The following is a 15,711-nucleotide window of genomic DNA, read 5'->3' as shown; positions in this document are numbered from 1 at the left end:
CAAATGGAAGTGTTGAAATGAGAACTGAGGTTTTCACATGCGAAAAAGTGAGGTCAGGATAATGACTTTTTCTTTTCTTGTTTTGCCATTCAAGTGAAAGCTCCTTTTTTTCAGCTCATTGTCACAACTGTTGGCATATAATTAACTTCTGCTTAATATGCTGTTGGGGAGTCTCCTCCCAGTGCTCTTTCTCTGAACCCCTGCCAGACACTCACTCTCACACACACAAACATACTCAGAATCTCTGTGGGGCACCCCACCCCTGGGATCTAGTGTGTGTGTGTGTGTGTGTGTGTGTGTGTGTGTGTGTGTGTGTGTGTGTGTGTGTGTGTGTGAATCCATTTGGTGACCAGATTCCTCAGATCACTATCAGCATCCTCTGGATTTATCAGATATAACACATAACTTATGATTATGTACATTTTACACACACACACACAGACACAGACACAGACACACACACACACACACACACACACACACACACCACACACACACACACACGCACACACACACACATACTCAGAATCTATGGGGCACCCCACCCCTGGGATCTAGTGTGTGTGTGTGTGTGTGTGTGTGTGTGTGTGTGTGTGTGTGTGTGTGTGAATCCACTTGGTGACCAGATTCCTCAGATCACTATCAGCATCCTCTGGATTTATCAGATATAACACATGATTATGTGTACATTTTACACACACACACACACACACACACACACACACACACACACACACACACACACACACACACAATGGCCTGTGCAGTAATGTAGGCCTATAGAACTATGAGTATTGTGAGAACAGTGGGTGACCTGACATTTTAGCAGGATTTGTCAGTATCGAGTGTGAAAGCCACTGTAGATGAATGGTTGGTGTTCATACAAAGTAAGAGTCATAATGCTGGCAAGTTAAACTACATGCATGACTGTTAACAAAAAAAGAGAAAAAAATAAAACAATCTACAAAGTATGACTTATTTTACCATTGCTTTATGTAATACGTGCTTTTTGAAATAAAACACAATTATTAGTAAAATCACTGAAGAATAAGGAGAGCTCTGTGAATACAACATTAGCTGCTGACATTCGAGCAATGGTGCTATCACACTCTGGTTTCCTGTCGCTTTGCAGGTCCTGTGCACATTCATTTTTAAGCTACATAGGCATCAGGCTTCTAATAGCGCAAAAGAGTAGGAACTCAGGCAACACAACAGACGAAGCCTGGTAATGTAAGGATCTTGGGATTTTGTAAGGGTCTACAGCTAGGGTCTAACTAATTTTATCCATATATACCCATATCTGGACGTGCAAAGGCTGTCAGGTTCTGTAAGGGGAAAAAACCCTGTAGAACAGCATCCTCTGTAGCACAGTGTGACATGATGTCAGATTTCCATCCTGGTATGGTTTTTCTCTAACCTCAACATCTCGAGCCTATTCTTGTGTGTCTCTTCTCACCTCCTCCGGCTGTCCTCTCATCCCTGCTCCACAGCAGGGTGTTGCTTTATTATCCTCTTGCACCTCCTTTCCTCTCCTGGACAAAAGGTCTGTGACCCTCTCATCCCTCATTCTTTCTTTCTTTTCTCCACCTGGAATCCTCTTTCTAACAGGCCTGAAAGGGACAAATGTCCATTAGCAACTCCAGAGGGTCAGCAGGAGGATTAGGTTGGTTTTACTCTCGGTTTTCTGTGGATGTGAGAGAGACGGGGGGAGTCTCGCATCCGACGCTGAACCATGATCTACAGTTTATTAGAGAAAGCCAAACGAGGCACCTGAGATCAATACCGCTTATTTATTTACCTGTTTATTTGTTTGTTTATCCAATGCCCTACACTCCCTTTGTATTTGCCACACTTTAAAACCAAGATGTTGGGATCTGAATGCCAAAGTGAATAAAAGATTTTGAACTCTGACTGTACCAATTGCACTTTCGACCTCATTGAAGTATGAGGTCAAAATTTCGTCAAAATTTCCAGAAGGCTCAGATGGAAAACAGTATGATTACCTATGTTCTGAGAGAGAGAGAGAGAGAGAGAGAGAGATTCTACGGTGACAATTAGCGTGGTGGGTTTGCGGCTCCTTACGAGGATTTTCCACACAAAGGGCAACCCTCCTTGCTGCTCTGAAACAGCCGTTAATTTATTTTCAGAGCTGCTCGCATCGGCGACCTCAGCCACATCAAAGCGCAGCGGCTGTTCAGGCGCTACTCAAGGAGCGACATTTCGAGATGGCGCCGCAAACCATTAAGGCACGAGCTCTGCCTCTGACTCACTGAGTCCCACACTGAGAGTAACCTCACTTCACGCAAACTCTCGCGAGAGTTCCCGGATTGTGGTTGTTCCTAGGTTCTCGTTTAATTGAAGTATCGATGATCAGTTATTAGTGAATTGTATTAGTATAAATAAATAAAGATGTTACACATAAAATTATTTCACACATTGAAATGTCCATTGTTTTTGTTTGTTTCCCGCAAAATGAAAATACTTTGAAAATGTTTTTTTATAAACAATACAAAAACGGATTCCATAAATGTTCAGGGTTTATTTTCCTTAACTTGAGAGCAATAATGGCAGAGGTCGGTGACTCTGTAAGAACAGACTGAGGTGCTGGAGTGTGTTTGGATGTTTTGCTCGCACATTCCCACTCGTCATCGGCCTGGAGAAGCCCCGCTGTGCGCTGCAGGGGGGACATGCGTGTGAATGTCAAGGTAGGGGTCCTGAAACGGTGCGTTAGTGCGCGGATTTCTTTATTTTTTCGGATGTTTTTTTCACTTGCTAAACAGATTACAGTCCAATCATTCACACAATAGAACTGACAATGTAATACTTCCTACAGCGATCGTGGGGAGCAGCGAGGTGCAGGTGGGATGACTTTACATGACTTTACATCTATAGATCAGGTTATAACGTGTGCATGTCAAAGCCTATTGTTTTATGCGTTTTTATTGCGCACCAATATTTCTTTAGGCATATATAGGCTGCATTAAGGATATGTCGTGTAGTAAAAGTGTTTGTTTTAAAACGAAATTTCTAAGGTCGTATATTATTTGCATATTTTTGCATTAGAATCCACTTGGGTGTCAGAGATTGTTGGCTATAATGCGCCCATTTGCGCATATAATTGATATGCGCAAATGCTTTACAACAACTAAAAAGACAAGCAAAGAAACACCCTGATCCTGTTTAGAGTGTTACTGTTAATAACATCTCAGTTTATCACCTGGAATATATGAGCAGAGGCATCACTGTTATTATTTTCTAATGTTGGATTTTAATACCTTCTGTTTGTATTTGAGAAAAAAAATCTCCTGATCCAAATCACACAATCGTATACACTTTGAAAGCCAAAGATGCCAAGCTGTACTTTTTCTCTACATTTCAAACAATTTTTGTTTATATGCAAAAGGTGCATTTGGAAACGCAATTGTAGTGAACCTTAACAATTAGATACACATTTCCAAGTAAAAACACACACGCGCACTTATAGTGATCTAATGGTAGCACCCCAGGTGGCACGGAAAAGCACTTATTTCTGAAAGTAAAGTATTCATAGAAGCGTGCATATGAATTTTTTTAAAGGTGTATTTTTAAATGAATGTTTAACAGGGCTATAGCGTGTGAGCATGCCAGGTCAGGACCAGCCTCTGATGACATCACTGGCGGTGGTGCACGCGTGCAGGACGTCAGCGAAGCAGAGCGCGCGGGCCACACGGAGCACTGCTCTGTCACTCAGCCCAGAACTCACTGAGGCAGCTACAGAGGAACTATGGCCGAGGAGAGCCGCGGAAAACGGAGGAAACAGGCAAACCCCCGACGCAACCGAGGTATGATAAATTAGGACACGTGCATATAAGATAAACGTATTTATATATATAATGCATTTTTCTCCATGCACTTTGCAGTTGCGCGTCTGAAGTTCGTGCAACTGCAGCAGCAACTACTCAAAAGTTAGTGAGATGTAAACTTTAGACTGTTAGTGTGTAAATGCATGTGTCTTACTCGGTTTCAATCACTCGGACCTGTGCATACCTGAATTCGCATTTAAAGCTGATAGCGATTTATATATTAAGGAGAACTCCGGAGAGCACCACACACACATACACACACATGCACACACACAGCAACATGATGTGCGGCTTTTCCTCTCTGATCAACACCACATTCTCCTTCAGCATCACTAAATTCTTCATGGTAATTTGTCGCCATGCGTAATGCATATGGACACAGACTTGGATTTGGAGTTTTATGGGTTTTAACAGAACACAAATGTGTTTGGATGATTTATTGTTTTTAGGATTCTACAGGCAACTAATGTCTTCTTTGATCCATTAAAAAAAAAGTTATTATAGGCAAATATCAGTTGATGATTTCATATTCAGAGGTACTGAATTTAGCCTGAAATTTCTTTGTGTTTTAAAATATATATACATTTTTTTAAACAACAAAAAAATTCATTTTGTGAACTTCCTCACGAAACTGTAATGAACAGAATTCAGTATAAAGAAACAAAGATAAAGATAAACAAAACTGAATGTAAGCAAGATTCACTTTTAATATATATATATATATATATATATATATATATATATATATATATATAAATAAAATATGTATTACCGTCATCTAGGCCTACCTAATATGTTTAATAATGAGCAAATATATTACAAAGTTTTCAAATTATGACATTATTATTATAATTTTTTTATTTAGATATTCTAAATACAAACAAAATTACAGTTAGTTTATTGTGCACTGCACTTCTTCTGCAGAGTTTTAGTAAAAATAAATAAATAAATAAAATTAAATTGAGGTCCATATTTTTGTATTTTTTAATGAATTTAGTCTTTAATTTATATGTATTTATATTCAAACATTTTCTAATTTGTTTGCTGAGTTGCGAAGTGTAGCGACACTAGATCAAGATTCTTTTTTTTTTACCATAAAAAACGTTTAAAAAAAAATCGTCCCAAAAAAAAAAAAAAAACCTAAGAAAATTTGATCTGCTTACCAGGTGTTCCGTAAAACAGAAATTTAAATAGTATGTAATTATACTTTATATGCACATCAGACACAGACCCGTCAGCACGGCAGCCGTATTTTTTTTCTACGCCTTATCAATCACTTCGATTCAGGTTTTAGGAAGTTGCAGTGTCTTTTAAAATTTAATTGTTATTATTTTTTTTCCCATGTCTTTAATTTAATTAATTTATCCTGATCTGACAATTATTTGTTTTTAAATCTTCTTTTTTTGTAAAATCCCACAGCTCAACGCATAATTATTTTTAACAGAAGAATCCATGCAGTCACAAATTATTATCTTGTATAAGATATTTATAGTTATATATTTGTTGCCATACAAAACCTTTTAATTCGTCTATTCATTATTTTTCTTAATTTTTTGCTCAAGAAAACTTCAGCACGTGCTTTCTGTGTGGCAATTTAACATCTTTAACTGATTAATTGTAATAAAACATGTCAAGCCACCATTATATCCAAGGATGTTTGTGGAGCCACATTCTGAATACCTTAACATTTGAACTTGTTTATTTTATTTCATTATGAAACATAAGCATTATACGTTATACAATATACAGTATGTATCGATATCAGGCTTTAGCACTACATGACGCACAAACAGTTGATGATCTTAAAAAATATTTCGTAGGCAATATTCTGCCTTTATACATTTTTAACTGACTTCAAGAGGTAACAAAAAACCTTTTTTGTTTACTGTGTGGTAAATATTAATGAATTATGTGTGACCTTAGATATTAAAGATGTTTTGTATAATATAGTCTCATGATCGTGGATTTAATATTTTTATCAGTAGTTGATAAGACAAGCATTTGGCATGAAATGAAATGTGTGTGTGTGTGTTTGACTTTCCTCAGTAGTATGCTTCGTGAATTGTCTGTTTTGTCAACCTCACACCACAATGCAAGTCCTTAAGGGTGAATGCTACCATCTACTATCCAATCTCTAACATAAGTACATTCGGATATTCAGACATCACACACATACACACACACACACACACACACAAACACACATACATTGTAGAAGAAGTGGGCAATGAGAGGCAACTTTTGTTCTTCACAAGTTATGCACTTCCTCTATTAGGTGATAATGTTCCTACATGATGCAGTTGTTATAGCTCAACTGTCAGCCACACATTTGTGATGGCAGCATGTTTCTCAGAAGTGTCAACTGGCTTTTTGTGGCTTAAATGGTCAACTTACAGGAACCCGCAGCAAAGGTGACAACTTTCGGTGTAAATTAAGGAGTGTGCGTCTTCATCACGTTCTACATCTTTCTGGTTTCAAGGCAACCAGCGCTAGCCATAAACAGTATGTGTGTGAATGTCACACACGCATCCCTTTTATTTCTCGTGTCCTCTAATGTGTCTTTTCAACATCCGTCTTCCCTCCACTCTTCTCCTTCATGTCCTTTGGGATATGAGCATGTGTAGGACAGATGAGAGTGATCTGCGGGGGGAGAGAACACACAGCCAAGCAGATTAGAAATTCTGGGTGAGTTCCCTGGAATGCTGCTGGTTCATGGCTTGTTTCATGGGAAAAGTGACAACAAAATAAGTCTTAACAATTAACACACCATGATAAAGGCAGACAAAAAAAAGAAAAGAAGAACCACGACGCAAAATGCTTTGTGATTCGTAAGGAAATAAATATGGTCACCTGGTAGCCATTTTCTTTATTGCACTTTATTGCAAGGTTCAAAACAAGGAGATTTGTGCCTAAAGTAGGTTATGAATGTAGATCAAATTATCATCTACACTTTGTCTTTGGTTCAAACAGCACCTTGAGCTGAAAAAGTCTTTCAGAACTAGAGATTGAACCTAACTGTTGTAGCCATTACACACACACACACACACACACACACACACACACACACACACACACACACATTCTGATTCAATCATAGAATATGAATACAGTCTACAATACACTGCATGTGTGCTGTCAAATGCGAGGACACAAAATGAAAAATGGAATTAAACAACATTCTACAGAGCAAGGCCAAGACTCTCTAGTATAAAAGAGAATTATAGAAGAGTTATAAAATTGGGGTTCCTTGTCACTTGGATCATATTAAATTAAATACTGCTGAGTGATGTGGTAAATCAGTAAATGTAATCTATGATGCGATTTGACTAAAGATTGGGATACTGAATTTCCCACTACTGACGATACAAAAACAAAAAGAACATCTCCTCAACATGTAACTCCTAATATCCTACTTCTGGACTTCACAGTGTGACAGAATATCAGCAGATTAGACGGTCAACGGAGTACAACTTCTCAACCTTAAATCGAGATTATAGCACATAATCATTGCTTAAATCAGTGAACAAACATTAGTTGATTAGACACATTAGCTGGTTAAATCTATCACACTGAGCATTTAAGGGAAATCCACAAAGTTATCTGACACAAAAAAGATGGAATTGTGAAACATGAAACAATCTGCTGTTTATACATATGGAAGTAGAGTTTATAAGTTTTATTGAGATTTCAGCTAAACTGAAGATGAGACTAATATGGCTCTTGTCTGTGGCCATCCTAGTGTTTGACCTGTTATTGGATCAACACTAAAACTTTATTCTCTGGTTGCAGCCCATTTCCTTTCCTCTTGACCCTCCTCATTTGTCCCCTCTTTTCAACGTTTCCAAATGCCTCCCTTTCCATGCTTTATTATTTCTAGTGCCAATTTATTTAAACTCTTTCCCGTTTTTCTACATTCTCCTTCATTGATTTCCAAAGCACTCACTTTGTAGGCAGCTGGGGTCCAGCTGTGTGTTTTCTGTCGAGTGTGTGTGTGTGTGTGTGTGGTTCTCTGGCACAGGCTCGTCACAGTGGGCAGTGCATGAAAAAAGTAAGGGAGGGGGGTAACAGAAAAACTGTAAGTGGGAGTCACTTGTCATTTTGGACCGCAGAGAAAAACTGGGCACGAAATCAGAGAGATTCAGAGAGAGAGAATGAGAAAAAGAGTAAGAGCGCGAGAGAAAGAGAGACCGTGTGGAGTCCAGGCTCCAAGGTTTATTAGCACTGCTGCCTATACGACAGGGCCAAGGCGTCAGCCTCAGCAGGAGAGAGGGATTCAGAGAGACAGGGACAAATAATCAGCACATAGAAGGAGCAGAAAGGGAAGTGCATGTGTGTGGGGTGTGAATACAGAATGTCAACCCGATGGACCTGAATCTTAAGTAGCAGACTTCACAGCAACCCGAGATGATAATTCTAATGTAGGGAGGTGTATATATTTTGGTCTCAAGAAAGCGTGTGGCTTCTCCCCAGTGGGAAATCGTATAATTTCATAAGACAGAATTGCTTCCCAAAACACATCCAGAACAAAATGATATGCACAACACAGATTAACCTTGTGACTTTTGCCATGTTCTTGCATTGAAACTGCTGTTATTGACTAGGTGTGTGTCACAATTCAACACCCAATTCTTAATATACAGCAATTTTTCACACTCTAATACACTACATAGCAATGTGGCTTCTGGGCCTCTATGTGTATGTGTACGTGTTAAAACAGTTGTCCTGTGTGAAGAAAAGGTGAGACTGCATGTGACTGCAATCATCTCATGTTTGGGAACTTAAACTACCACAGCTGGGCCAGTGATGAATCAACAGTGAGCCAACCGAGATATTTGTCGAGCTCAACCTTTTGTTTGCTCGTGAGGGGCTGCAAGTCTTGCTGTGTGTGCACACACTTGAGGTGGTGTTTTTGTGTGATGTGTGATGTGTTGTGATGGACTGTTGGTGTCTATCACTTGTGGTACTGAGTTCCTATGGATAATTGCAACTTTTTCTTGCACACACTTGAAAGCACAACTAACCACACGTGCACATAGACACAGACAGACACACACAGATTTGAGGTGAATGAAGATAAAATAAATATTAACCTTGAGCATTAGAAGAGAGAGAGAGAGAGAGAGAGACTGAAAGTTACTCCCTTTCCCTCCTTTTTTTCCCAGTACCTGCAGGAAACAGGTACAACCTAACCACCCAGCTATTCATACACCTGCACCTGCTCCACTGCACTGCACTTTCACTCACAAGATTTTCACTAACCACAGCTTCAGCCTGCAACTATCACCCATGTAAAGAAAAATGCTAATAATGTAAGGGTTGAACAATAATCTAGCTAAAGAAAATGCTGTCCCTAGAGAAGACTGCAATTTCCCCAAAACACACACCTCTGAACTATGTCTAGGTAATACTGAGAGTACATGGCATGAAATAAGTGATAATTTTAAAGCCAGACAATTTAATACATGTTGTGGGTATTTTGACCCAATTACCTTAATATTAGGAACTATGTAAAGGTAAATATTATGGAAACCAATAATGTTGTGGTCATTTCATTGTATGTTGTGCCACCACTCTACTATTCAGTGCCCAAAAAACAATAAAGTAACCAACTGATCTTCTTGCATACCTGAAATTTTAAATGAGCTAAAAGATACGCTATATGGACAAATGTTTGTTTACACGTGACCATAAGAGTCAAATACTTTTTGAATAACCCATTCCACATTTAGTCCCCATTTGCTGTTATAATAAACCCCCACCCTTCTGGGAAGATGTTCCACTCAGTTTTGGTGTGTAGTTTAGAGATTTGGGCCTGATTCATCCACAAGGGTGTTAGTAAAGTAAAGTGTGCAGTCAGTGTTCCAATTTATTCGAAAGGTGTTCAGTGGAGTTGAGTTTAGAGCTCTATAGCAGGACACTTAAGATCTTTCACTCCAACTCATGTAAACCAATGGAGCTGGTTTTGTTCACAGGGGCATTGTCATATGGGAACAGGTTTGGGTCTGTTCCAGAACATTGGTAATGCTTCATGTAGATTAAACAAATCACTTAAAATAGGCAAGCAGTGGTGAGAATGAGGCCTTAAGGATACAAGTGGTAAAAACTAAGGTAGTATTTCTAATTTGTTTCTGTACATAAATCATAATTTTTTCAAGTATCTGTAATTTTTTAAAGTATTTTTAGAAACATTTACCTCACTACATTTTAATGCGTTATAACTTTGAACTCTACCTGCACTACCTTTTTCTGGAAAGCATGCTGTTCCTTGAGAGTTTGAAGTAAATACGTAAACTGTGTTAAATGAGAACCTGTTGTACGACCACAGTCGTAACCCAGCGGTTCTTATGAGAGCTTAAGTGAAGTAAGCATTCTCTCACTGTGAGAGTGATAGTAGAAATCTCATTATGAAGGTATGATGAGCAGGAGAATGGAATGTTAATTGTATAAATGATTAAAATATAGGTCTCATAGATCCTTTACATAAGTGGACTTTATCCTTAACTGACTGATACTGCAAGAGGACTTACACATGACATATGACATACACCCACACACACACACAAATGCAATAATATAAAGAGACAAGGAGATGAAGCAGAAGGCAGTTGAGAGAAAGAGAGAGAGCAAGAGAGAAGGAGGGAGCGGGTCACCCGAGCACCATACTGTCGCCATCACCCCCCTCCCAGAGTCCCACTGACGCCACACACTGCTTCTTTTTCCCCAAAACCACATCACACACACACACACACACACACACACACACACACACACACACACACACACACACACACACATCAAATATGCTACAGCCCACCAGCCTTCTGCTTTAACTTACAGAACTCAAGTCCCGGTAATATGCATCCCTCCCTCCCATCCCATCCCATCTCCCTCTCTCTTTCTTTTGCTCACACAGATCATCTTAAACTTCCAGTTTGCCTTTTAAACTTCCTCTTTTCCCCTCTATGATATTTTTTATTCTGTTACTTTTTACACACACACACACACACACACACATACACACACACACACACACACACACACACACATTGTTTTGCTGCATTTGCACTTTCTGTGACTTTAATTGGAGGGATTTTAAAGACATTGGTTTAGGTTCGCATGCATGCCAAAATACCATCCCTCCACCCAATATACACACACACACACACACACACACACAACCACACACAACCACACACAACCACACACAACCACATATACACACAGTATCATACAAGCATTTTTTTTTGGGGGGGGGGGGGGGGTATTAAGTATATAACTTGTTGATATTGATTTGCTGTATAATCCTGGTGATTTGCTCACATGTACTTCCTAACCACGTCACAAGGTGGTGCTGAGAAATGCCTGTTTGATAGCTCTGTGAAATCAAAGCCAAGCACATGACATACTGTAACATGTGGAAGGGTTTTTTTTTTGGTCAATAATTTGCACTGTTAAATGATTGGTCCTAATTGAAGCAGCAAGACTGAGATGCATCAGGACAGTGTAAGGAATCTGAAAGCGTTGGTGAAATGCCACTTGAGTCCATAAAAAGAAGAAACAGTTCTACTGCTAAGGATACCAGGCATATTTGAGAAACCCCAAAACTAATTTCTCAGCAAGTGCAAGTCAAGTCAAACTAACAAACTTGCACATTATATAGCTGTTAAGCTCGAAGAGGCACTTTTTAAAATTTCAGACCCCAACTATTAAAACTTCAAAACTTTTTTTGGTGCGTGTGCTCCGAGCTCTGAGAATGTTTTAATAATCACCAACCACGATTGTGTGGTTTGTGCAAATGCACAAAATAACGAACCACATCAGATAGCTTAGAAGAGGTTGCAAACATTTTCTTATGTTGGGAGGGGAAGAAAAGGGAATAAGAAGAAAACAAATTTCGGGGGGAAGGGTTGGAATTTATAGTGTGGTGCAAGCGAGAGGAAAGAGATGGGCAAGAGGGTGAGTGTGTGTGAGAGAGAAAGAGAGAGAGAGAGAGAGAGAGAGAGAGAGAGAGAGAGAGAGAAGAGAGAGAGATTTGGAACAAGTGAAATCTGTAACAGGAGAGTAATGAAAAGGAGTTGCTTGTATTCAGAGACCAGTGAATGTGTGGGATTATACACTTTCCACATTTCTAACATGAAACCACATCTATCCAGACATCCACATCCACATGCACACACACACACACACACATATATTCAGATAAACATGTGCCTATAAAACACACACACACACACACACACACACACACACACACACACACACACACACAAAACAGAAGTCAGCCTTACACCTAGTTTTGATGGTGCATGAGTCAAAAATCGTAGCCAATCACACCTTCACTCTACACAGGCATCTAGACGTCTGTTCAAAACCTCTGAGGAGATGTGAAAAATAAAGGTGTTGTTGCCTCTAGACACACACACACACACACACACGGTACAGGTGCATGTGTGATATCCATGATGTCATTCTGTAACCAAAAATAGTATCAGATGCAAGCATTTTCCACTCGTCCTTATACGCAGGTAAACTGTCACACATTTCACTCTGTCTACCCTGCTCTCTCTGTATCTCTCTATCTAGCTTTTTTCTCTTTTATCAGATGAAAATGATTTCCGCCAAGCTTTTACACAAGTTAACCATCACGTCTCTGAAACTCGCTTTATAAGTTTTTAATGTGTTCATTCCTTTATGTCTGAAATAGCCCAGGAGTCTTCTGAATGAGAGGAATGAGAGCAGAACTGGCCTTGTGTGTGAATTTGTTCCTCATTTGTACGCAAGCCCGAGATGTAAATAGAATAATATGGTTGTTGTTTGATGCCGAAGCTCTATAGGTTTGCTAAATACAAGCTGGTGGTGTGGGCGCAGTCATGTAAAAGGCTTTGTCAGCCTGCGATTGGAGCTCATCATGGGAAATTCCCCTCGCACCTCTCTCTTGTGCTGCTCGAATATTTGCTCAAGAATGATCTGAGTCAAGGGTCTCTCACTGTGTCACACGTTCTCACACGCAAAGCTAAAGATCGCCCTCTCCATGTCAACACTCACTCCCCCTTTCTCTCCTTCTCAGAAATCATGTCTTCTTCCCGTCTTTTCGCAAGCTTTGTTGATTAGTGGTGCGTTCGTGGGACAGGAGCACAAAGGGGCGATCCCCATTATGCATCGATACACAGTCACTAGTGACTGCTCGCATATCACACCAGGACAATCGCTTCAGCTAGCTCTTAGTGGCTGAGTGGCAACGTATTTACACATTACCAGGACTTTTATTTAGAACTAGATTTGAATTCAGTTGATGTTTGACTCATTCCAACTCATTGGAGATCAGTGCCATAATCACTATTGGCATCAACAATGTTATCATTTTTAATCAGTTTTTAAATACTACTGTGCTGTTGATCTCTATTAACCACTAGCAAAGTTATTACAAGCCAGACTAAATGGGTAAAAATCACTTGAATCCATTGGGAATCAATAAAGAATAGTGAATCTGATGTGAACATTTAAAATTTCCAAATAAATACAAGCTCTTTTATTTTTTTGCCCAGTAAATAGATATGATAATCATAATATACTTTATATATTATCCACTGAAAGGGTTTTCTGGTTGTAATACATTTTTGGTTTAGTACATAGAACTGTGTGGTGCCAGGGCATGTGCTTGTATAGTGGGGACGATGCATGTCCATGCATAATAAATTAGTTACGAGAATGAAGTAAGGATGAGCATGTGTGGGTGGGCGGACTGATTATGAGTATGTATAAATATGAATGCAAACGAGTCTAGCGATCATTGTTTTCAACTTTTTTCCCCTTTTTCTTTTTTAAATTCCTAAGATTTTGTGAGATAGATTTGATATGGAATTGAATGTCGTTTTCCCTTCGCACATACAAGCATGGTTTAGATCCTCACAGTGTCCGCATCCAAACACTCGCTCATAAGCTTTGAACAAAGATTTATCACCGCATGTAAACGCGATATCCATATTTACTGCTACAAATCTGTTTGAAGAGCTTTCACTGTCACAATAATAAAAGCCAGACCATCACCATGCACAAAGAGAAGAAATTACAACTACACTGCTGTTGAAGCAGTAGCTGTTACATTCAATAAGTGTGAAGGAACATACAACACTAACACTGTTTGCTATAAATGAAGTTTTCAGTCAGATGTAATTTTAAAAGTGCTGAATGTACTGCACACACACAAACACACTGACACACCTTAACTTAACCCCTTTAAAAAAGTACATAATGTCACATGCGCTATTTAGAGCCACCCGCTACAGAGCATGACACACTTTGAAAGTGTGCTTGTAGTCAGTGTGGCAAATCGATTTAAGCTGAGGAAGCAAAATTGTTCTCTTCTTAAAAACGACTCTACCAAGAGTGTGACATGCATGCTGACAGTCCATCTTGTCTTTTTGTCACAATTTTGTTCTTTAATCTAATCTGATCTACATGTGGTGCGTTTGTGTACCGGTCGTCTGAGAATGACTAAAGCTTGAGTAAGATTTTGATGCATTTATATATGTGTCTATATGTGTCTATATGTGTGTGTGTGTGTGTGTGTGTGTGTGTGTGTGCGTGTGTGTCTGTGTGCATGTGTGCGTGTGTGTGAGTGTGTGTGTGTGTGTGTGTGTGTGTGTGTGTGTGTGTGTGTGTGTGCGCATCTGAGAGATAGTATGTAGGAGAATTGTAGGGTGTGTTGTAGCTGTGATGTGGTGTGTGTGACTCATTGTCAGAGTTTGAAAATAGCGGCATCTGATTATTTCTCAGGCATTTTTTTGTATACATTTTAAGGAATGTAGATCTTAAATAGGGTTCCTTTTTTTGCTCTTAATAAAAGGGTGGGAATAAAATCACATCACAGAGGACCATCACAAACTTTATCTCACCTACAGAAGGTAAAAACTGACATTTTGGTCTGCATTTGTTCTTTCTGTTCAGACAGGGCTAAGTGATGTTTAGTAGTGAATGACAGTCTGGTTTACAAGTGATAATGATTCTGAAGCTTCATCTTTACAATCAAACATTGTGCTAAGTGCTCATGGAAAGCTTTATTATAGCTTGTGAAATTGAATTTCACCATCTTGAAATGGATTAATTTGACATACTGACATGGTGAGTTTTTATGTGGCTTTTACTGTACTGATAAATCTTTCACACTGTACATACCGCAAGGTGCAATAGAAGAATTTGGGTTTCTGTATCTTTTTTTTTGTACTTTATAAACATCACTCACTTTTGACAGAATTTCATTGTAGTTTCCAGTCTCGCATAGTGGTCACAAGCTTTGTGTGCAAAAACGAAAGCTGAGAAACACCTACATACATTCTATCACCATGGTATTGGCTATTCACGACTATATGGAGTTACGATACAATTTCAGATTTTTTTGTTACTGTGTACTGTAACCTCTGTAGTGATGACATATAAAACTACACATATAATCGCAATGAAACTAAGATAATGCCTAAAATTGCAACTATTTTTTTATTCAGTCTGTGGTTGCAATGTGACTGGAAGCAGGATTAAATACACATTTATTTTCCACTTTATTTACTGATGTCAAACATTTGGTCTCATTATATATTTTATTACATTTATTATAATTTTTTTAAATAAAATATAATTAAATCAACTTTTTTTCCTGACTTGCCATTAATGACGCAGATTGTAAAATACGTCCTGGTGAGCATTTCTTTTTTTTTTACAGTCCTCCTTGGTATATTATGTTACACATTATCTTCGGTCTCGCAATTATGTCAAACAGTAAAAAAAATTCTCTATAATTTTTGATATGTTTAAATTCACTTTGCATCACAAACAACAGTTAATTTATAAAATCTCTCTCTGCCGAGCCATTATA

The 15,711-nt window shown here is 38.7% G+C and overlaps 1 protein-coding gene across 3 annotated transcripts in view; it reads left to right on the top strand.

The window, feature by feature from the left end:
- The first annotated feature begins 2,605 nt into the window (after positions 1-2,605).
- The window catches only part of LOC124387691 (zinc finger E-box-binding homeobox 2-like), a 25,027-nt gene continuing 11,921 nt past the window's right edge, over positions 2,606-15,711 (top strand). The window contains exons 1-2 of one of the 3 annotated variants that reach the window (XM_046852310.1): positions 2,606-2,705; positions 3,604-3,821. In XM_046852310.1, coding sequence (XP_046708266.1) covers positions 3,764-3,821 — 58 coding nt within the window. In that variant the 5' untranslated portion in view covers positions 2,606-2,705; positions 3,604-3,763. Of the gene's footprint in view, positions 2,706-2,825; positions 2,860-3,603; positions 3,822-14,603; positions 14,747-15,711 lie in introns of those variants that run through there. The other 2 variants (XM_046852230.1, XM_046852396.1) reach the window with 2 other exon arrangements.

Source organism: Silurus meridionalis, chromosome 1 (assembly GCF_014805685.1).
Source record: "Silurus meridionalis isolate SWU-2019-XX chromosome 1, ASM1480568v1, whole genome shotgun sequence".
Classification (NCBI taxonomy): domain Eukaryota; kingdom Metazoa; phylum Chordata; class Actinopteri; order Siluriformes; family Siluridae; genus Silurus; species Silurus meridionalis.
Note: the sequence above shows the minus strand (reverse complement) of the source record. Positions and strands in the feature narration are given on the sequence as shown.